The sequence below is a fragment of the Pistacia vera genome, unplaced genomic scaffold (genome assembly GCF_008641045.1).
Source record: "Pistacia vera cultivar Batoury unplaced genomic scaffold, PisVer_v2 Contig206, whole genome shotgun sequence".
Taxonomy (NCBI): Eukaryota; Viridiplantae; Streptophyta; class Magnoliopsida; order Sapindales; family Anacardiaceae; genus Pistacia; species Pistacia vera.
In genome coordinates this window covers 1,141,604-1,162,694 of record NW_022196009.1, presented here as the reverse complement: position 1 = coordinate 1,162,694, position 21,091 = coordinate 1,141,604, and the positions used below count along the sequence as shown (strand labels likewise).

At 35.6% G+C, this 21,091-nt stretch overlaps 1 protein-coding gene, 1 non-coding gene and 1 pseudogene across 2 annotated transcripts; 2 read left to right on the top strand and 1 right to left on the bottom strand.

Moving 5' to 3' along the window:
* The first annotated feature begins 490 nt into the window (after positions 1–490).
* LOC116129002 (secreted RxLR effector protein 161-like) lies at positions 491–976 on the top strand. Its single transcript, XM_031414739.1, has one exon. It carries the CDS (start codon positions 491–493, stop codon positions 974–976), a length of 486 nt encoding a protein of 161 aa, XP_031270599.1.
* Positions 977–8,227: 7,251 nt separating this feature from the next.
* Positions 8,228–8,334, top strand: LOC116129094. Its single transcript, XR_004127851.1, has one exon. It is a non-coding gene; the product is annotated as a small nucleolar RNA R71 (small nucleolar RNA).
* Positions 8,335–10,812: 2,478 nt separating this feature from the next.
* On the bottom strand, positions 10,813–20,824 carry LOC116129001 (annotated as a pseudogene).
* Between the last annotated feature and the right edge of the window lie 267 nt (positions 20,825–21,091).

The window sequence follows — 21,091 nt, the reverse complement described above, 5'->3', positions numbered from 1 at the left end:
TTCAGCAAGTCGACATTAACAGTGCCTTTCTAATTGGTGAACTCACTGAAAGGTATATATGACTCAACCTTAAGGCTTTGTTAATCCTCAACATCGTCATCATGTGTGTAGATTAGTCAAGGTCCTTTATGGTCTAAAACAGGCCACTAGAGCCTGGTTTGATCAGTTGAAAAGAGCCTTCTTGAGTTGGGATTTTGTTCACTCAATCGTTGATCCAAGTCTCTTTGTCTATCAAAAGATGGAAAAGGTTATGTATGTACTAGTGTAGGTCAATGACATTCTACTCACTAGAAATGACACCAATTTACTTCATGAAACAATACATAAGCTAAATAATCAGTTTGCTTTAAAAGTCCTAGGCTCACTCAAATATTTTCTCGGCTTTGAGGTTACTAGAACAGTATCCTATTTTCATATGAATCAAGGAAAATATTTCAAAGATCTCTTAACAAAGACTAATATGCAGGACTGAAAACCATGTACTACTCTAATGGCTATTGGCACTAAGTTAACTTTAGAAGATAGTGATCTTTATGAAAATGTAGCTATATATAGGAGTACATTAGGAGCCTTTCAGTATTTGACATTATCCAGGCTTGACATTGCCTATTGTGTTAACAAACAAAGCCAATTTCTCAAAGCCCCTACACAGAACCACTGGCAGGCTTGTAAAAGATTGCTTAGGTATTTTAAAGGTACCTCTAACTATGGACTTCTCTTCACTAAAAGTCATAGACTTAATCTAGAATGTTATATCGATGCTGATTGGGCTAGTAGCATTGAGGACAGGAGGTCCACAAGCGGCTACTGTGTTTTTCTTGGCACTAACCTACTGCAATGGACTTCTAGGAAGCAGAAAGTTGTGGCCCTATCTTCCACCGAAGTTGAGTATAGAGCACTTGCTCAAGGGTCCACTGAATTGGCATGGTTTTGTAGCTTGTTTTCTGAACTTGGCCTTTCCTTATCGGAGATTTGAATTATTTGGTGTGATAATCAAAGTGCTGGATCTCTTGCTTCTAACCCTGTGTTTCATGGAAAAACAAAACACATTGAATTAATGCGCACTATGTTAGAGAACAGGTTACGTCTCACAATCTCAAAGTCCAATATATGCCCACTGAACATCAAAAAGCAGATATCTTTACAAACGCTTTTCTGGCCTCTAGGTTTGAAACTCTAAGACACAAACTAACAATACAAGCTCTACCTTCTTCCAGCTCAGTTGGCTCAACATCTAATACTCAAGCTGTTACAATCTAATGATAGCCTTGATCACTTCTGATGGCTTGGGTCGTTTGGTAGTCAGTGGAGTTTTAAAAACCAAGGTAGTTGGTTATTTTGCTACAGACCTGGTAGTTTTAGTAGCCAGTACAGAGTTTTAAATAATGATTAAGTGCAGTAGTATGAGTTGTGCTTGCTTAGCAAACAGTGAAAGCCACACTTACCACTTACTCAAGATAAAGTTTGGTGGCTAGTACTGAGACAATTAGTAGTCAGTACAGAATCATGCATTTGTAGTTCTCAGCTCTTTGCACAGTAAGTTCTTAGAATAAGTTCTCAACTCTTTGCAAAATGAGTGGCATTTAAAATTTTTCAGCTCTTTACACGATAAGTTCTCAGCTCTTTGCACGATAAGTTCTCAGCCTCCAGTTAATTAACTTGGTTGAGTAGAGCAATCATGGAAGTTTAATTTACAGTAGGATGTTAGGATTTGAAATTAATCAAAGACTAGATTTCAAGGAAGTTTGATTTATGGCAGGATGTTAGTATATGAAACAAAGCCAAATGTTAACTTGAGTTGACTAATATTAGTTGACTTAGTTGACTATTATTTGGTTGGTATTTCATTACATTTAGTTGAGCTTTTTGTTATAACACTAAGTGTATAAAAACTGAACTGTGCGATTGTTTCAGTTAAGGAAGTATAATAGACTTTTTCTTCCCAAATTTTTTTTTCATTTTCTCTCACTTTTCTTCTCTTTCTTGTTCATTGTTACTGTTCATTCAACCAACTAATGTAAATAAATTATGCAAAAGAAATCTAGAGATTTGTCACGAGTATGAGGTTTTCTGTATTTAATTATTCCATGCGCATCATGTCTAATGTATAAAAAGATATATCTAATTAGACGTCACCTTTATACTACCAATTGACACCACTACAAGCTTATTATCTTATTCATCTACAAACGTTATCCACCCAATTTCAATCATTAGACAACTCTTACTTGTAATATTTAGGAAACATATCAAGTTGAGTTCTATAGAGAGAGACATTTACTTGCCATGAGCTATATCTATTATAAGAATATAATAGTGGTTAATATTACAGAAGGAGCTATATCGATTATAAGAATATAATAGTGGTTAATATTACAAAAGGAGATTGTATAACAAAATCAAACATTGAAATTAATACAATATAAATAAAATCATGCAATACAAAAGAGACAAGTATTTGACGTGGTTTGACATGACCCATCTCGTCATTCTACCACTAGCTAGTAATGTTAACACATATTTATTCTTGGTGGTTAACCAACCCATTTATATCTCATATCTTTTGTTGTTCATCCTTCTCTCAGAACATGCAATTAGTACTTTCATCATCCTCCTATTTATGCGTAATCTTACCAAAACTAGGGAGTATTCGCCACCAATTTAGCCAAAATCATCCTAGATTGCAAAACCCCCAAATTCTTGAAACCACAAATTTCTACAATTTTTTGCAAAGATCTTTGTTAGAACAAGTTGTTTTGGTGTTTAGAAAGGTTAAGGAGTGAGAAAATTTGTTGGGAAATCACTGGGAAGGCTCTGGATTGAACGTGGGAAATTTTTCTCTCAAATGGGTTTGAAAAGTTTCACGAAAAATGAAGGGTTGCTCAAAGTATTTATAAAAACCAGGTGTCATCGCGGCGAAGAACAATCTTCACCGCGATGAAGTTCTTCATTTCAAAACCCTAAAAACCAAACCTAGTCGATGCCACGGCGAAGACAAATTATTCGCCACAGCAAAAAATTACTGAGAGTATAGCGCCGCAGCGAATAACAATCTTCGCCATAGCAAACTTTCCTTTGTAAAATTTGTCTAACTTCCTTCGTCGCGGCGAAAAATTACAGAGAGAATGGCGCCCCGGTAAAGAAAAATCTTCGCCGCAACGAGGTATGGGACTTTTTGCCTTCCCAATTTTTCAAAATGTGCTTCGCCGTGGCGAAAAATACTTCTTCACCGCGGCAAAAACTGGAAAATTTTGTTTTTCGCCTTTATTCAAAATTTTCACCTGAAACATCCAAAAACATACAAATTAACTTCATCACAAATCAAAAGTGAACCAACTAAATGCAAAACAAATAAACAAATGAAACACTTGGGTTGCCTCCCAAGGAGAGCTTTTTCACAGTCAGAAAGCTTGACTCTCTTAAGTTCTCATGTTGGAATGTCAAGTCGAAGGGGAATTGACTTGCAACTCATCACTCCGTCGATATATGACTTCCACCTCTGGCCATTGACCTTAAATGTGCCTTTTTCTTCATGTGACACCTCCACCACTCCGAATGGGTAAACTCTTGTAACTATGAAGGGTCCGGACCATCTAGAGTTAAATTTTCCTAGGAAAAGCCTAAGTCTAGAGTTAAACAACAACACTTTCTGACCCACTTCAAAGTTCTTCTTCCTGATATGCTTGTCATGCCACTTCTTGGTCTTTTCCTTGTACATCCTAGCATTCTCATAAGCTTTAAGATGGAACTCATCAAGTTCATTCAAAGTCAGCATCCTTTCCTCCCCAGCAGCTCATAAGTCCATGTTTAGCTGCTTGACTGCCCAGTATGCTTTATGCTCGAGTTCTACCAGCAAGTGACATGTCTTCTCATAGACCATCCTGAATGGAGACATACCAATTAGAGTCTTAAATGCAGTTCGGTAGGCCCATAATGCATCAACCAATTTTCGTGACCAATCTTTCCTAGATGCATTAATTGTCTTTTCTAAAATTCCCTTAAGTTCTCTGTTTGATAGTTCCACTTGCTCGCTCATCTGTGGGTGGTAAGGTGTTGCAACTCTATGTTTCACCCCATACTTTCCCAATAGGGCATCAAATTGCCTATTGCAAAAGTGCAATCCTCCATCACTAATGATTAACTGTGGTACTCCAAATCTTGAGAAAATGTTCTTTCTCACAAAATTAATCACTACCCTAGCATCATTAGGCTGCAATGCAACTGCTTCCACCCACTTTGATACGTAATCCACTGCTACCAAAATGTATGTGTTCCCAAAATAATTTGGGAAGGGACCTATGAAGTCAACTCCCTACACATCAAACAGCTCAACTACAAGGATGTTGTTCAATGACATCTCATCTCTCTTTGAAATATTACCACTCTATTGACATAGGTCTCATTCCTGAACCATTTGGAAAGAATCCTTAAAAAGGGTTGGCCAATAAAACCCAGATTGAAGAACCTTGGCTGCTGTCCTAGCTCCTCCAAAATGGCCACCTACTTCCCTCTCATGACAATGCCTTAGAATACTCTCCATTTCCTCTTCCAGAACACACCTATGGATCATCCGATCAGCACAGTGTCTATAAAGGAATGGCTCTTCCCAGAAGTAGTATTTCAATCTGAGAAAAACTTCCTCTTTTGTTGGAAGGTCATGCCAATGGGGAGCACTCTCCCTGACAAGTAGTTTGCGAAATCTGCATACCACGGTGCTTCCTCCACTCTCATCAATTTATCATCTGGGAAAGTTTCTCTGATTTGGGTTTCTTCCTCATTTCCCTGAATTGGTTGTTCAATCCTTGACAAATGGTCCGCCATTACATTTTTTGACCCCTTCTTATCTCTTATTTCCAACTCAAACTCCTGTAGCAATAGGATCCATCTTATCAGCCGAGGTTTCGCTTCTTGCTTTGCCAATAGGTGCTTAAGTGTTGAATGGTCCGTGTAGACTATCACCCTTACACTTAGCAAGTATGAACGAAATTTATCAAAGGCAAAAACCACAGCCAACAATTCTTTTTCAGTGGTGGTGTAATTCAATTGTGCATCAGTGAGTGTTTTGCTAGCATACTGAATTACATGCAACACTTTGTTTTTCCTTTGTCCTAACACTACTCCTAGTGCAAAATCACCAGCATCACACATCAATTCAAATAGTAGTCCCCAATCAGGAAGTGCAATAATAGATGCCGACACTAATAATTGTTTTAGAGTTTGAAAGGCATGCATGCATTCATCATTAAAATCAAAAGCAACATCTTTAATCAATAAATTGCAAAGGGTTTAGAGATCTTAGAAAAATCCTTGATGAACCATCTATAAAACCCCGCATGGCCCAAGAAACTTCGAACTACTTTAACATTGGAGGGTGGTGGTAGCTTCTCAATCACGTCCGTCTTTGCTCAATCCACTTCTATTCCGTCCTTTCAAATTCTATGACCAAGCACTATTCCTTCTTGGACCATGAAGTGGCACTTCTCCCAATTGAGCACCAAGTTCGTCTCCTGATATCGCTGCAAAACAAAAGAAAGATTAGATAAGCAATTATCAAAGGGCGAACCAAAAACAGAGAAGTCATCCATGAAGACTTCTATAAACTGCTCCACCATATCTCCAAAGATCGACATCATGCATCTCTGAAATGTGGCTGGTGCATTACACAACCCAAAGGGCATCCTTCGATAAACAAAGGTGCCATAGGGACAAGTGAAGGTCGTCTTCTCTTGATCCTCAGGAGCGATGGCAATCTGATTGTATCCTGAATACCCATCCAAGAAACAATAATAAGCATGCCCTGCTAATCTCTCCAACATCTGATCGATGAAAGGACGTGGGAAATGATCCTTCCTTGTTGCTTCATTCAATTTCTGATAGTCAATTCACACTCTTCAGCCCGTGACCGTCCTAGTTGGTATCAATTCGTTACTCTCATTCTTTATCACTGTAATACCTCCCTTTTTTGGAACCACTTGCACCGGGCTTACCCATGGACTATCAGAAATGGGATAAATTATTCCCGCATCTAGAAGTTTCACCACCTCCTTTCTCACCACTTCCTTCATCGAAGGATTCAATCTTCATTGTGGTTGAACTCTAGGCTTGATATCATCCTCCATGAGTATCTTATGCATGCAAAAAGATGGAGAGATGCCTCTAATATCCGAAATAGTCCATCCTATTGCTGATCGATGTTCTCGCAAAACCCGAATCAATCGCTCTTCTTCCAGATTGCTCAACTTTGAACTGATGATTACTGGGAAGGTTTCCGATTCCCCAAGATATACGTATTTGAGGCGGGAAGGTAAAGGTTTCAATTCAAGTTTTGGAGCTTCTTCCTTTCCCTCCTTTTTCTTCTCCTTCTCAAAATCAAATTCCTCAAATTCTAGATCTTGGCTCTTATCAATCGGCTGAAGTGATTCCAACAATCTAGCACATTCATTACTTGTCGACTCATCCACCTCAACTATTTTTCATTTGGCAATACAAGCTTCTAGAGGCAGTTGTGTAGTGTTCTCTTCAATAGATTCTGCTACTAATTTATACACCACATCAATATTAAAACACGAATCTGACTCAGATGAAAACTTCATAGCCTCAAACACATTGAACGTTACTGTTTCATCTTGAACTCTCAACAGTAACTTTCCTTCTTGCACGTCAATTAGTGCTCTTCATGTGGCCAAAAATGGTCGGCCCAAAATAAAAAGAATTTCTTTATTCTCTTCCATGTCCAAAACAACAAAATCCGCCGGAAAGATAATCTTTTCAACCTTCACCAACACATCTTCCACTATACCCCTTGGATGTTTTATGGATCTATCTGCAAGTTGCAACGACATGGTCATCGGCTTAACTTCACTAGTTCCTAATCTCCTGAAAAACAAAATGAGGCATTAAATTGATGCTAGCACCTAAATCACATAAAACTCGATCAAAGGTAATGTCTCCTATAATGCAAGGAATAGTAAAACTCCTTGGATCTTTGAGTTTCGGGGGTAGCTTCTTCTGGAGAATGGTGCTGCACTCCTCCGTGAGCATCACTGTTTCCTCATCCTCTAACTTCCTTTTGTTTGATAAAATCTCCTTGAGAAATTTCGCGTAGCTCAGCATCTGTTGCAATGCATCTGCAAAATGAATGTTAACATGCAATTTTCTAAATATTTCAATGAATTTGGAAAACTGCTTATCCTGATTCTTTTTCTTCAGTCTTTGAGGAAACGGCACAGGAGGAGTGTGATGTGCCAATTATGGTGGTATCTTGGGGAATGGGAATTTCTCTTTCCTTTTCTTTTGCCTTTCTTCCCGCTTCTGCTCATCTTCCATAGGACTAGATGGTTTCTCTTCAGTAATTATTTCTTCATCAACTTCTTCATCAGATTCTTCATTTTTCTTTGATGGGCTTTCTTCTTTCCCTGCTTGCTCTACCTTTTCCAAAACTGCCCCACTCCTCAAAATTATTGCATTTGTTTGCTCACGTGGGTTAGTTACTATGTTGTTTGGTAAAGACCCATGTGGTCTCTCATTTAGCTTTTAAGCCAATTGCCCCATCTGTACCTCCATATTCTGAATGGACACCCTTTGATTTCTGAAATTCGTCCTCGTCTTATTCATAAAACCTGTGGTCTCTTGCATAAACTTCCCAAACATGTCCTCCACTTTTGACACTCTTGGGTCTCCTGGTTGATTATTCAACCCTGTTTGGTTAGTTGGCAATGCTTTTTGGTTCCATTGATTGTTTTGCTGGTTCTGATTGCCCCAAGACAGATAATGATTCCTCCAACCCGGATTATATGTGTTAAAATAAGGATTGTTTGGTTGCCTCTGATTTCCTGCCAAGTAATTAACCTGCTTCAATGATAAAGATGATGAAGCAAATGTGTTCCCCACTTGACACTCACTGCTCACGTGACTACCTGTACAAAAATCACAAGTTAGTTGAGCAGCTTGAATAGAGTTAACCTGCATAGTTCCCAACTGTTTTTGAAGTGCTGTGAGTTGGGCTGAGATGGCCGTGAATGCGTCAACTTCATAAAGAGCCATAGATTTCCTTGGTATTGCTCTCTCATTAAGTCTTTGATAGTTGTTGCTTGCCAAAACTTCAAGCAACTAATAGGCCTCTTCCGGTGTCTTATTCTGCAAGGTTCCTCCCGATGCCGCATCCACCATAGTTTGCACGTTACCCATCAATCCATTATAGAATATTTGGACTTGCAGCCAAATTGGCAACCCATGGTGTGGACATTTCCTCATAAGTTCCTTGTATCTCTCCCAAGCCTCATATCGTGACTCAGACTCTTGTTGTAGAAACGATGTGATATCATTTCTCATCTTTGCTGATTTTGCTGGAGGAAAGAACTTGGTCAGGAACTTCTGTGCTAACTCGTTCCATGTTGTGATGGTTCCTGATGATAGTGCCATTAACCATCCCTTAGCTTTATCCCCCAGTGAGAATGGGAATAGTCTCAACGTAATGGCGTCATCTGACACTCCGTTTGACTTGAAGGTGTCGCAAATCTCTAGAAAGTTTGCAATGTGCTGATTTGGATCTTCCTTCAAATCTCCATTAAACCGTACCGACTACTGGATCATTTGGATGATTGCCAGCTTTATTTCAAAAGTGTTGGCTTAGACCGCAGGTCTAGTGATCCTCGAACCACTGATATCGACTGTGGGAACTTACAATTCCCTTAGTGTTCTGGTTTCTACCATTTCAACAACTATGACTTACGGTTCAACAACTATGGCCTCTCGTTCTCTTCTCTCTCTGTTAAGTCTTCTGGCAATTCTTTCAATCTCAGGATCAACAGGAACCATTGGCTAACGTCTTGTTCTTCGCATAAACTAACAGAAAAAGAGAGAAAAAGTAAGATCACAAACCAACTAAAAATAACAACAACAAAAAATAAAACAGAAACAATAATGACAATAAAAATAAACTCCAATCTAGCTAACGAAGAAAAACTCAATGTTAACATAAAAATCAATCCCCGGCAACGGCGCCAAAAACTTGATGCGTGATTTCATAAACATGCAAATGTAGCAAGTGCACTAGTCACACAAAGTAATAAAGTGATGAGTTAGTATCATTCCCACGAGGATTGGTTGCTAAGCACTAAGTTTTCTACTGTTTTCAAGTTAGAGCAATCTAATTTGTTTGGATTAATGGGATAGAATTAAACAAAAAATTAAACATAATTTCTAAGTATTCAAAACTAGATTACGAAAGCAAGATTAAAAACAAGGGTATAATCAATTCAGACAAAAGGGTAGGGTTTTGACTTCATTTGGACTCTCTAGATTAAGCGTACGGATTATGCTATTTTCATATTCACATGCAATTGATTGTAAATCGAATTCTCTAAAGTGTAAAACATACCTTCTCAGGCTATGTTTTCCTACTCTTTCCTATTAAACTTCCGCACCCAACAATTTGAAGATTAATAGTTCTATGTTCATTAAGCACATGGAATCCTATATTGATTTCATTGATTCTCAAATCTATCTCTAGCATTCAATACTACAATGGTACTTATCCAAGAAGCTTAACATGAATTATTTCTCAATCTCATCATGTTCATCATATAAAATGCAATAAAAACCAGAATAACCACACAATCAATACAAAGTCATATGAAAATAACAAAAATCAATTACTTAATCCATGAGAATCCGAATTACATCAAAACCCTAACCCAAAATGAGTTAGTTCATACCTAAATCAACACAACAACAAACAAGGAAATCAAAAAACCCAACATTTAACATATTGAAAATGAGAGAAAAGACAAGAGATGTCCCCTAAGTGAAGAATCCACAAGTTAAATCCCGAATCTTCTCACTTTTTAATCCAAATTCGTCGAATCTCAAATAAAGAAATGAAAATAGGCTGCTCTAGACTAAGAAAAATGACGAACCCCCTAAAAATGGCCAAGTTTCGCCTTTATAGTTCTCCCAAAAACCTCAAACTTTACCTAAAATGAAACTGTGCATTTTAGAGAAAATTGGAATTCCCAGACTTCGTCGCGGTGAAGAAGAAATCTCGCCGCAATGATGAAGTAAAATCAACTCTTGTGCGCAACCCAATTCGCCGCGGTGAAAAACAAACTTCGCTGCAGCGAATCTTCATGAAGAATTCTAAAATTACAGAATTGCCCTTCTCTTGCTTCTTTGCTTAAATCTTTTATCTTCGATGCTCTCCCATGGAAACAAGCTTCATAGTATTTTACTGGGATCCGCTTACTTCTAAGTCCAGAAACTCCAAGTCGCTCATTATTTGCTCAAAATGTCCATTTTGGCTTGAAACACAAAATGTAAAGAATTAAGTAACAATTCAGGCATAAATGAACTAGAAGTATCTCAAATCCAGCCTAAAAACCTAAATAAAACAGTATAATCCTCGGATTATCAATGAGATATGGATATTCATTAAAAATAGACAATAAAAATGAATATATGTGTGCGAAAATTTTAATCGGGCGAGTATACAAATGATATTCTTCATATTCTTCCTTAGACATTTTCCAGACCAAATACATTTTTTCACATTTTCCATAAGCATGAGATGCAAGGCCATTGTTGTTTTGGTACACAAACTCAATAGTGCTCTAGTGGTCCAACTTTCTGCATTAGGATTTTCATCTATGACAAATAGTAAAATGGATTCTCCGCTAGAATAGAATCAATAGGTACAGAAAAGCAAAGAACCTAACACTTGCACTGTGAGTATTCAATGTAATTTTAGACCAAGAATAGACCACCAACCCATAATAGTTTTCATCATCTTGTTGGATCCTATACCATTGGTCATTTGTCACACAAAAAGGAACGTGATCGCCATCTAATTGGCTAAAATTTCTCTGAATCTTGGGGTAAGGTATTGAGGCTATCCTCATCACAAATTGGATGAAATATATGTTCCACAGGAAACATATTAGAACTTTACCCTTTTTGAATAAAATGGGTATAAACTTTGACATATCTGGAAGAAAATTTACAAGAAGGGTACTGATATAGATTGATCTCAATAGCACATATATTTTTTGTCCTCAAGCAGGTATCTTTTTTCATAACCGTGTTTACAGAAACATATTAAGGCAAAACATTACTTTTTTTTATAAGAAATAGAAGTTTGTCAATTACTGTGCTATTATAGTTAACATGTAACATGTAACCCCAGGAACAAACCTCACTTCTTAATGAACATTTCTTTGAACTCATTATTTGGCTTCGGCTTCTCATCTTCCAGTTCCCCGGCTTTTGGATTTGTCGAGAGGACACCAAGTGGTCTGACATTCCTTGGCATTGCAAATGTGTTCCTCCCTTTCAGCTGAATGTTATCACTACGTTTATTAGCAGCAGAGTGTGGCGCTCTAGACTCCCTAAAAGTCTGATTACTACTTTGCGCTGCCATTTAACCCAAAGAAGTAATAAAATAAAATGTAGAAGTGGGAAACACAAACATCCAAACATCTATAGACTTGCATTGGACACAAACAAACAAACAAACACAAGTAATAACAAAGATAAAACATAATTCCACTTAGCCTACCATGTTCTCCAGAGGCCCCATAACTAGCAAAATCCTTTCTTTTTTGCTTCGGATTTGATCTTGCAATGCTTATCTTCTTCCCAAGAAACATTTGATTATTCTTTCCTACAGCTGCAGCAAGGTGTGCATCATCGGCAAAATCCACATATGCTAGGCCGTTCAAAAATCAATCAGAGGATATTATAAATTTGTATGCAATGGTCCCAGTTAGATGCTCTACATTTAAAGGCAAGCTAGAATATAGGTAAATCTGTATAGGACTATGGTTGAGCCTTCTAAGCATATCATTTGCTATCAAAATGAAAAAAATATGCTCTTAGACAGTTAAGATTCTTTATACTTAGAAAATTAAGCAATTTTATCATAATTATGAAATTCAACCCTTCTGCAGGTTTATTTGAGACTGCATTATCATCTTTGGAAAGGACATTCATCTTAAAACAAAAGCGTAAGAACTAAATGATTTATTGACTGCATGAAAGAAGAAATCAATTTGAAGTTTCAGTGAGCACCCTTGAGAAAATTGATCAAAGAGAATATACTGCATTTAGTAGTTTCAATCTCCCTGAAGCATCAGCCATGCTGATCTCCCAGTCTCATTAAAATTAGTTTCTTAGGGCTAATTTCTGTGGTATAGTCCACATGGAAGGTCCAGTGGATAGCTTCCCCTTTTTCATTTGAAGCATAAAGCACAAAGAACATTGACAAATAATGAATGAGAGAAGCGTTATACCCCTGACTTTCCGGTGAACTTGTCCTGTAGAATTCGAACAAATTCAACCCCACCAACATTACTAAAGAATTTTTTCAAATCTTCAAAAGTTTTCTGAAAAAAATTTAAAACCATCAAAATTATCTCTCTGTATTTGCCTATCCAGCATTAAAAAGGAATAAAAAGCAATCTCTCTCTAAAGTGCGAGAGAATCTCTACTTGCCCTGAAGTAAAGGTTTGATAAAAATGCAGTACACTCGTTAATGTATACTTTGGGTCTTCTAGTGGTGCAGTCTTTGATGTGCTGGTCATTTGGATGCTCTTCAAACTTGGGTTTTGCTTCTACTTCGTTTTCTTCAGCTAAGTTCTGTGCTCGTCCCTTTTTCTTTCCCTTGCACTTTGTTTGGGTTTTGGGTAGTATTTTTCTGCGCTTAGCTAGAGATTGTTCGTCAATCATGTTTGAATCTGTTTTTCTCTTTCCATTAACACTTTTCTTATGTGACTTCTCTTTCTGATCTATTAGTTCAGGAACACATTTGGCTTCCTACTGTAACCTAAATAACTGTAACTCTTGCAGGCGGGGTGTAACCTGAGAAAGGGAACAAAGACATGCATCTTTACGCATTGAGTTAAAATAGCAAGGATTGCATACATTCAATAAATACTAAGCATATGTATCATAATTCAATGAAATCTTTAACAATGTTACTTAACAACTGGACTTAAAAGCTTAAATTGATAGTTAAGCATCTAACAACCATACTTAAAATTTAACACAATCTCGTGCGCTGAACACCCACAATCACAACCATAAATATAATATAAATACAAATACAAATTTATAATCTAAATAAGAGCCTATTTGATATAAATTTTAAATAGTGTTTTATTTTCGAAAACAAGGAATATAAGAAATTTTATTAAAATACGTTTTTATTAAAATAAGTTGAAATGCTTTCAAAACAATGTTTTTGCATATAATCCTAAAAATTAGTGTAAAATTAGAAAACAAGAAAAATATCATTTCTTAGTCTTTATATAGTTTTTAACTTCAAAAACAATTTTTGAATACCAAATATACTTTCAAATATTTTAAATATTGAGATAAAACTTTTAAAATTTTTAATTGTAACTTAGTTTTTAAAATTATTTTTGTATCACAAACCAAACGCTCGAGCATAGCAAGAGGAGCGAAGCAGCCATTCCTGTGTCCTTATTCCTTTCCGAGACAACCGGATGTTTTCGGCATAACTCGTGGTTGTGACTTCTGCTTCACATGGAGTCATCCTGACAAAAGTCTGCGGCCTCTCCTTAGGGAGATTCGAATCGTCCTCCTTTTCGCAAATTAGTCTGGAATAGAAAATTTTTTTGGGAAGCTATAAAGATTGGTATGTCAGTACCTTGATCACTCATCTTATCTGCAAAATCTAAATAGATTATGAAAAACTTTGTGATTGTGCTCGTTAATCCAACAGTAACAAATAGCGGGTCAGCAGGAGATGATTCTGCTTTTCCCTATGGATTTTTTTCGTACATTCGCTCTTACTTCTTATTAGTTTTTAAAATTATTTTTGTATCACAAACCAAACTAGCCCAAATCTCATAGAGAGATTTAAAATAAAAAATATATTTTCAAATATTTAAAATACAAAGATAAAACTTAAAATTTTTAATTGTAAGTTAGTTTTTCAAAATTATTTTTGAATCACTAACCGAACTGGCCCAAATCTCATAGAGAGATTTAAACACAAGACTGTGTGGACCACCTTACTACAATACTCTATTAAGTTATCACTTAAACTAAAAATTTAAACAGATTGACAATGATCCATCAATAGTATTTAATCTCTAACAAGAGAGAAGCAAAGAGTTCATAATATGTTCAGAGGCACATAAACACAACTCACTTACAAGCACATCATTTGAGGTCATCAAAGACAACTGCTAACATGGCACATTTTAGTCAAACACATGTTTACTAGATAAGGCGGACATCGCAACCAGCTAAAATATCATTAGTTAAACACTTCAATTGTTTTTTAATAAATCTATACATACTAATTCTCAATAGCAATGCAAATGCATCATACACATTAGACGGAAAAAAGAACTACGTGATTAATTGGCACTTAAAACAAATAAATTAAAACTGCAGCAGCAATGTGTACCTTCTGTACAGCGTGGTCAAAATCTTCAAGTGTCCCATATTCCCTCTCAAAACGCAACCAGTTGTGGCACATGTCCTAAATAACTCTGTTTTTTTAGGAAAATAATATATCAACAAATCCAAAAGGTAGTACATAACAATTGAAGAAAGTCACCCTGGAGTTGTGGACCCAAAACAATATTTTCAATATCATAAAATCAAGAAGCAAGAATTGTCAGTAACTTTAGATGATGTAGTGAGATCACCAATGAGATCATATAATATGAATGGGAGCGGGAGCAAGAGTAGGAGCAAAGAGTTGGGAAACAATCCGATTAAATATAATAAGGCCAATCAAGATAAGATGAAAATAACAAGGTTAACTTTATCAAATTAAACCCTAAATTGGTCATAGAAAAGAGAGAACTTAGATGACTTTATGATAGGTCATATAAATTATTTACATCAATAAGTTTTATTTAACCTATAGCATACTTTGACATGAAGCTCGAAAAGTAAAGCTTGAATTAAGAAACTTTTGTTCAAACATATTGGAAAAAATAAGCCAAGTGGAAAAAGATATTAGCCTATTGTGTTTCAAAAACTACTCTGCTACCTATGGTTTAAATGTGATTGCTTCATATATGCCATAATTTCATCTGAGTATCAGTAACTCTAAAGTTTGAAGTTCAAAAAATAAACGTCATGGATTTTCAACTAGCATGATCCCCAGAGATACTATCATATATCATTTACGTATGATTTGGAAAAATTATTCAAAATGACATACTAAACCATTGTGATTCTGGTGCCCGAGAAATAGGTTGACCTATTGCAAGGCTACTCTCTAAAAAAATTCTCAACTACAGAGCATGATTCTATGTTAAGAGTTCAAAAGATCTCCATAAATTACCCTCCTTGATAAACAACATTTTAACAACCTTGACTTATGTCATTTGTCAAGTTTCAACTTCCATCAGCAACAAAAAGAGAATAAAGAAAGAAATGTTTGCATTGCAGATGACAAATATCAATTGATTAAATAAAGCTGCATCGTATACTACTAAAAGCAACAATTTTCCCAAAAAAAAAGGATGGAAGGAGGAAAAAACCAGCTTAAAAACTTTCAATTCAAATCTTGTCCATAAATCAATCTAGAATAATTGAAAGCAAGTAATGTAAAAGAATTACACCTCTGAAACTGTCCCACTAAATCTTTTACTGTAGCATCTCTTGTAGATGGACCTAGGTTCATTTAAATGTCCGAATTCAATTTCCATAGCTATATAACCTTGCCAAGCTTCCAACATTGACCCGCTGCACAGAAAAAAAGCAAGTTATATGGAAAAAATACAAAGATGAATCATAAATCAATCATATTGAACTATATAGGATAAGAAAGAGAAAAAGATGAATGGACCAAACTAGATCTTAACCAGGCTCTCCCAAAAGCCCCAAGCTGCAACTTGATCTTTTCCCAAATTTAGCTCCAAATGAGCCCAATAAGCGTACAAAAGCAGCAAACCATCTATATTCTTCATCTGCTGAGATAAGTAATCTGATGCGCTCTGAAAGGAAGAAACTGCACAGTTAGGTATTCAAGTATATATAATACATCTAATCATACAGAGCCTGCAATTTTGATGGTGCACTAAAGAGACATCAGGCTAATTGGTTATAAACACAAATATTGAAGACAACCATTATACAACAACGATGTGCCAGTTAAATATGACATGCAAATTATATAAATTCACAGATCCATAAAGATATCTTCCGTGCATAAAACTTCAATGCTGAATGAGAAATTTTTTAGCAAATGACACTATTCCCTGACAAAACAATTAGCAAAGGTAACAATCTAGCAATTAGCAAAAGCCATCTTGGAGTATCGAGAGTTATGCATTGTAACTTCTACATAAAGTGGTCATAATGGCACTATGACAACACACTAAATGAAGTAAATTAAAAGACTTTTCTTCAAAGTCTAAGGGTAGAAGCACTTGATACACATTCGTAAGAGATCTATGCCTGGACCCTGAAAGAGTAGACTAGCTACAAGGTCCACATTTTCTTCATCTAAAATTCACCATGAATAGAGCATCTACAAATGTCATTGAGAAGCTTCAAGTTCTTGACATCAAGTAAAAACAATTTTATCAAGGAAAAATGAACAGTATACATATGCGAACCTGAAACGTTTCCCTTATCAATGAAAAATTCAGTGCATCCTCTTCTGCTCCAAGCAAAAGGATTCTTCGTCTCAAACCATCCACTCGAGTGAGGAATAAGTTTAGGTACTGAAACAAAGAGGATCCAATTAACAAAGATCTTTAATGCATAAAACGTAGATGAAACAATAACAAGTTACAAAGAGTAGTAAGTCAAGCCTGCAAATTAGAGAAAAGATATCTTTACCTCCTCAATGGTCGAAAAAGTGCATAGAAGGGACTTCTCAAAGACCTGAATATGATGTAAAAATCTTTTTAAACAAGAGTAAACCTCTATATTTGTAAAAGGAGCAGAATGAAATTCCAACACTAAAGTTTGTGAAACTTCATTGCTCTTAAGCTACTTATAACAATCTCTCATAATTCTCAACAGATGAAGGGTAACAACTGAAACTTACAGTAGATATCTCTTTCTCAGGTGCACGGCAACGTTCCAAAGCAAGCAAAGATCAAACCCAAAGATCACCAACCCAAGGAAAATTTTTCTTAGCCCTGGAATGAACGTCCCGCACAATATTTCCTACCTGAAGGAAAAAGAGATGATTAATTGCTAAAATTACAAATACCTGGAACATAAAGAATTGAAAAGAGAAAATATGAGTGAAACCTTCAAGGTTTTATCCAAATAGCAAGTATAACAAGCCAAAGATCACTTGATACAGGAAACTCGGTAATAGCACGTTCATAGAGAAGTTGAACACGGGCTGGATCTCTAGAAGACTGTTCAAACTTCAAGTAGATCTGCAAAAATTTCAAAATAAAATAATAGTATTAACACTTTAAAGAAGGAAAAAAAAAAAAGTAACCTATTGCCACATTGCAAGTTCTTATACAACCCCCCATCCTCAGGAAAAGAAGAAGAAGAAGAGAAGATCTAAAGTCTAAACTGATTGCTTATATTAGAAGCAAGAAAGACCATAAGAAATTGAAATTATAATGAAATTTCAACGGCGACTTTGTTGATAAACAACTTGACCTAAAAGCTTAAGCTTGAAAAGGTGAGGGCACAACAATGATATTCAGCTTTGTAACAGGCAACTTCACACGTTACATAAACCAAGCCCAAATTCAGATAGAAAAACCAACCCAAATATAGCAGGATGTAATAGATGGGAGACTTAAATCATGACCTCTACACTTTAATATCATATTAAGTTACCATTTAACCTAAATTCTTAAGGTATCACATAAGAACCCAACATTATCATTTAGCTGTCTAAAACAATATCTGATAGTAAATGTCATATACCGTGAATTGTTTAAATTTTTTAGAGTTAGATATATCCTGCCTTGCAATCTGTTCTTCAAAAACAGATCGAGCATTATACGTCTCCAATACCTTTTTGAGGCAATAGTAGAAGGAATCCCATCTAAATCACCTGATTCAATATCTAGAGAAGTCCACAGTTCCACCTCCCAAGACTTGTAGGCAACAAGGATTGACCTTAAGTTAGCAAGGGGAATAGACAACTGACAGTGAAATATACTTTAGATGTGCTGAACCTGTTTTTCTTTTTCTTGCAAAAGAGCAATAATTTTCCAAATGTAAATTTTGAAAACAGATACTTTTTCTTGGTACATAGCACTTCATAGGGAAATGAAAGAACAAAATTTATGAACTATACATAAATGACAAAAAGAAGAAAAAAAAAGTTTCTAAAATAAACAGGTCATGCAACTTGAGCCATGGTTCTAGGAAATATAAAGGAAGACCCACAAAAGCATTATTAACCATAATACCAAACCAGTAGGATGGAATAAGACTTTAAATAATCAGGTAAATTGATTAATAGAATGCATCCCCTTCAGGTACATTTTCTAAAAAGTTTCTAATATATATATTATAAATTCTCACCTTAATGCTGACCTCATCTATGGTATGGAGAATGGCTTGCTCAAATTCCCTGTATGCTTCCCATATTTTACTACCTTCAGCAACATGCAAACCAGCATCAGTTATAGCACGCTCAAAGAGATTTCTTGCCTTTGCAATAACATCAGGTGAAAATTCACGTACAAATGTATCATATTCTTGCATAAATCTCAAGCAGTCACACCAAAGTGAGATAGACTGCATCAGAACAAGTTCTAGTCATTCAATTTTATAGAATTACTTAGATAAAGGAACTCCAAAGAACGAAATTACTGTTTTTATCCTCTGATTCCACATATATGCAAAATCTGAGTTAAAGTAGCAAGAACTTAATTTTCCACAAAAAGTGGGGAAAAAGATGACAACATGCAATTAAAACTTCCAAAATGTATTACCACATAAAAAAATAGAGTTATGTTAGAAACCCAGAACTTCAATCACTCAATACAGATAAACACTTCAATGAACAAAGGATTTCTGAATAATACTGATATCTTCTATATTGATTTGACTTTGAAAATGGAAATACAAACTTCTCATGGAAAAGTGTAAAGAGATGACGAAAAAGATATATATGATAGCCTAGAAAATCGAGGAGGCAACAATTCCCACTAAAACATATTCTGCTCTCTTTTCTTTCATCTGCCCTGGTTTATACTAACTAATCACAATATTCTAACCATTATCTCCATGTGCTTAAGCTAACAAACTCTCACAGCCTAACCACTAATTACCCCCTTTATCCCTTCTCCTGTATGGCATTGGTGGTGCTCTATCAATTTCCACTCCCCAGAAGTTTGAAAAAGTTTCATCCTATTGCCCAATTTGGTAGAAATATTTGATGATGCATCAAAAAGGAACCATGTGTCTTTAAACGCCATCCCAAATGTAAGAATATTGATATCCATTCTGAATTGCAAAACCTATAATCATCTCTACCATACAAATGAAACTAATGAGCCATTTTGTTATTTATAATTACTTATTGGAAAAATTCAGCCATTCAAAAGTCATAGATCTGGTAAGCTGAATTTTTTTATCAGAAAATTATTTTTAGGAAAATAACTAAAAATACCACAAGTGAGAATTCTTAAGATCACTATGTTTTAATCCATAAATCAATGCATAAAGTAATTCAAAATCCATAATGATAATAAAAACCTACCAGATAATCAGAAACTCCTCTTTCATAAATCTTCTCAATACCCAGAAATGCCTCAGGTCTGAAAAGTTGAAGCAGAGAATAAGCAAGAAACTGCCTTTAGCTAGACAGAGCGATAAAATCTTAAAGTATACCGAAAGCTTCAGTATCAGTCATGTAGAACAAGAAAAGATCAAAATCTTAAAAATTTAGCTTACCTCCTTTTTATTTTTTTGCTTTGGAGTTAACTGTCATCAGGAGGTACACTTACTGATTTTCAACATTGAGCTTCATATTTTGGAGAAACTAATATACTTATACTAAGAGAAATGAGTTTTGCAAGAGGGAAAGCTGGCTGTCCATAAAAACAATGACAAGAGGGAACTCAAAACCTATAAACAAATAAAATATCAGATAGCTGCAAATTATCGAAAACTAACCTCCCAAGTCAACCATCACTGCTTCTTAGTTGCAACATACGAAAAAAGAAAAAAATAGAAAGGAAGAAAGCTCAAAACTTCATTTCTTTTACTCAATTAAGCCGACATTTGAGCTAAGGCTCAGTAGATAGAAGTCACATAAACTTGAATTCAACATCATTTTCACCATTTAAAACCCAAAAGATAAACACTTCCTCCTTTCAAATAAATCCATTTAAATTTTCTCTTTATACTTTCTCTCGTGAACCATAAACCCTAAGTGATCAAAATTTGATCATGAAACCAATAACAAGAACACAAAATGAAAAAAACTAAAACATACCCAGTTGAAATAGAAGCTTCATCTCGAGCCCACTCTTGCTACATAATAGGAGTCAATGAAAAAATCTAATTCATAGCCTCTCTTGCTTGTCTCAGCTTCTCAATCCCACCCGTCTTCCTCAAAACCCTTATGTACTAAAACCACCAACAAAAACAACAAAAAAGAAAAACAATGCTATTACTGAAAACAAAAATCTAAGAACTGGGTATTGAAATTCATATTCAAGTTGATATAAAAACGTACTTGAACATGGACTTCATACTTGGAGGGCTCATTGGCGAGCTGGGACACGATGTTTTGAAGCTCAAATTTTTGGTGTGCTTCATCTTCTGAGTCTGAGTCACTTGACTTTCTCGAGTCTGGAAAGTTGAGCTCCGTTGCTTCTGGGTTTTCGTTGGTATCCGCCATTGCCGTGTCTGTGTCTTCTTCTTCTCATGTTTTTGGCTCTAGGGTTTGATCTTCTGGTTCCATTCTTCTGCTTCGTTAGCTCTGTGTTTCTCCCAGGTGTATTGAAGAGTTGGGTTTAGTGCACCACTACCCTGAGGTTTGGCATAGAAACTATATAAAATAGTTATGCTCGTAATAAAAATAAAAAAAAAAAAACTATTCCTGTTTTAGGATAATTATAAATAAAAATAAACTTCACTTTATAATAAGTTATAATTTTCTAATTCC

Coding starts and splice junctions, on each gene's coding strand:
- LOC116129002 (XM_031414739.1), top strand. CDS start 491: ATGGCTATTGGCACTAAGTTAACTTTAGAAGATAGTGATCTTTATGAA.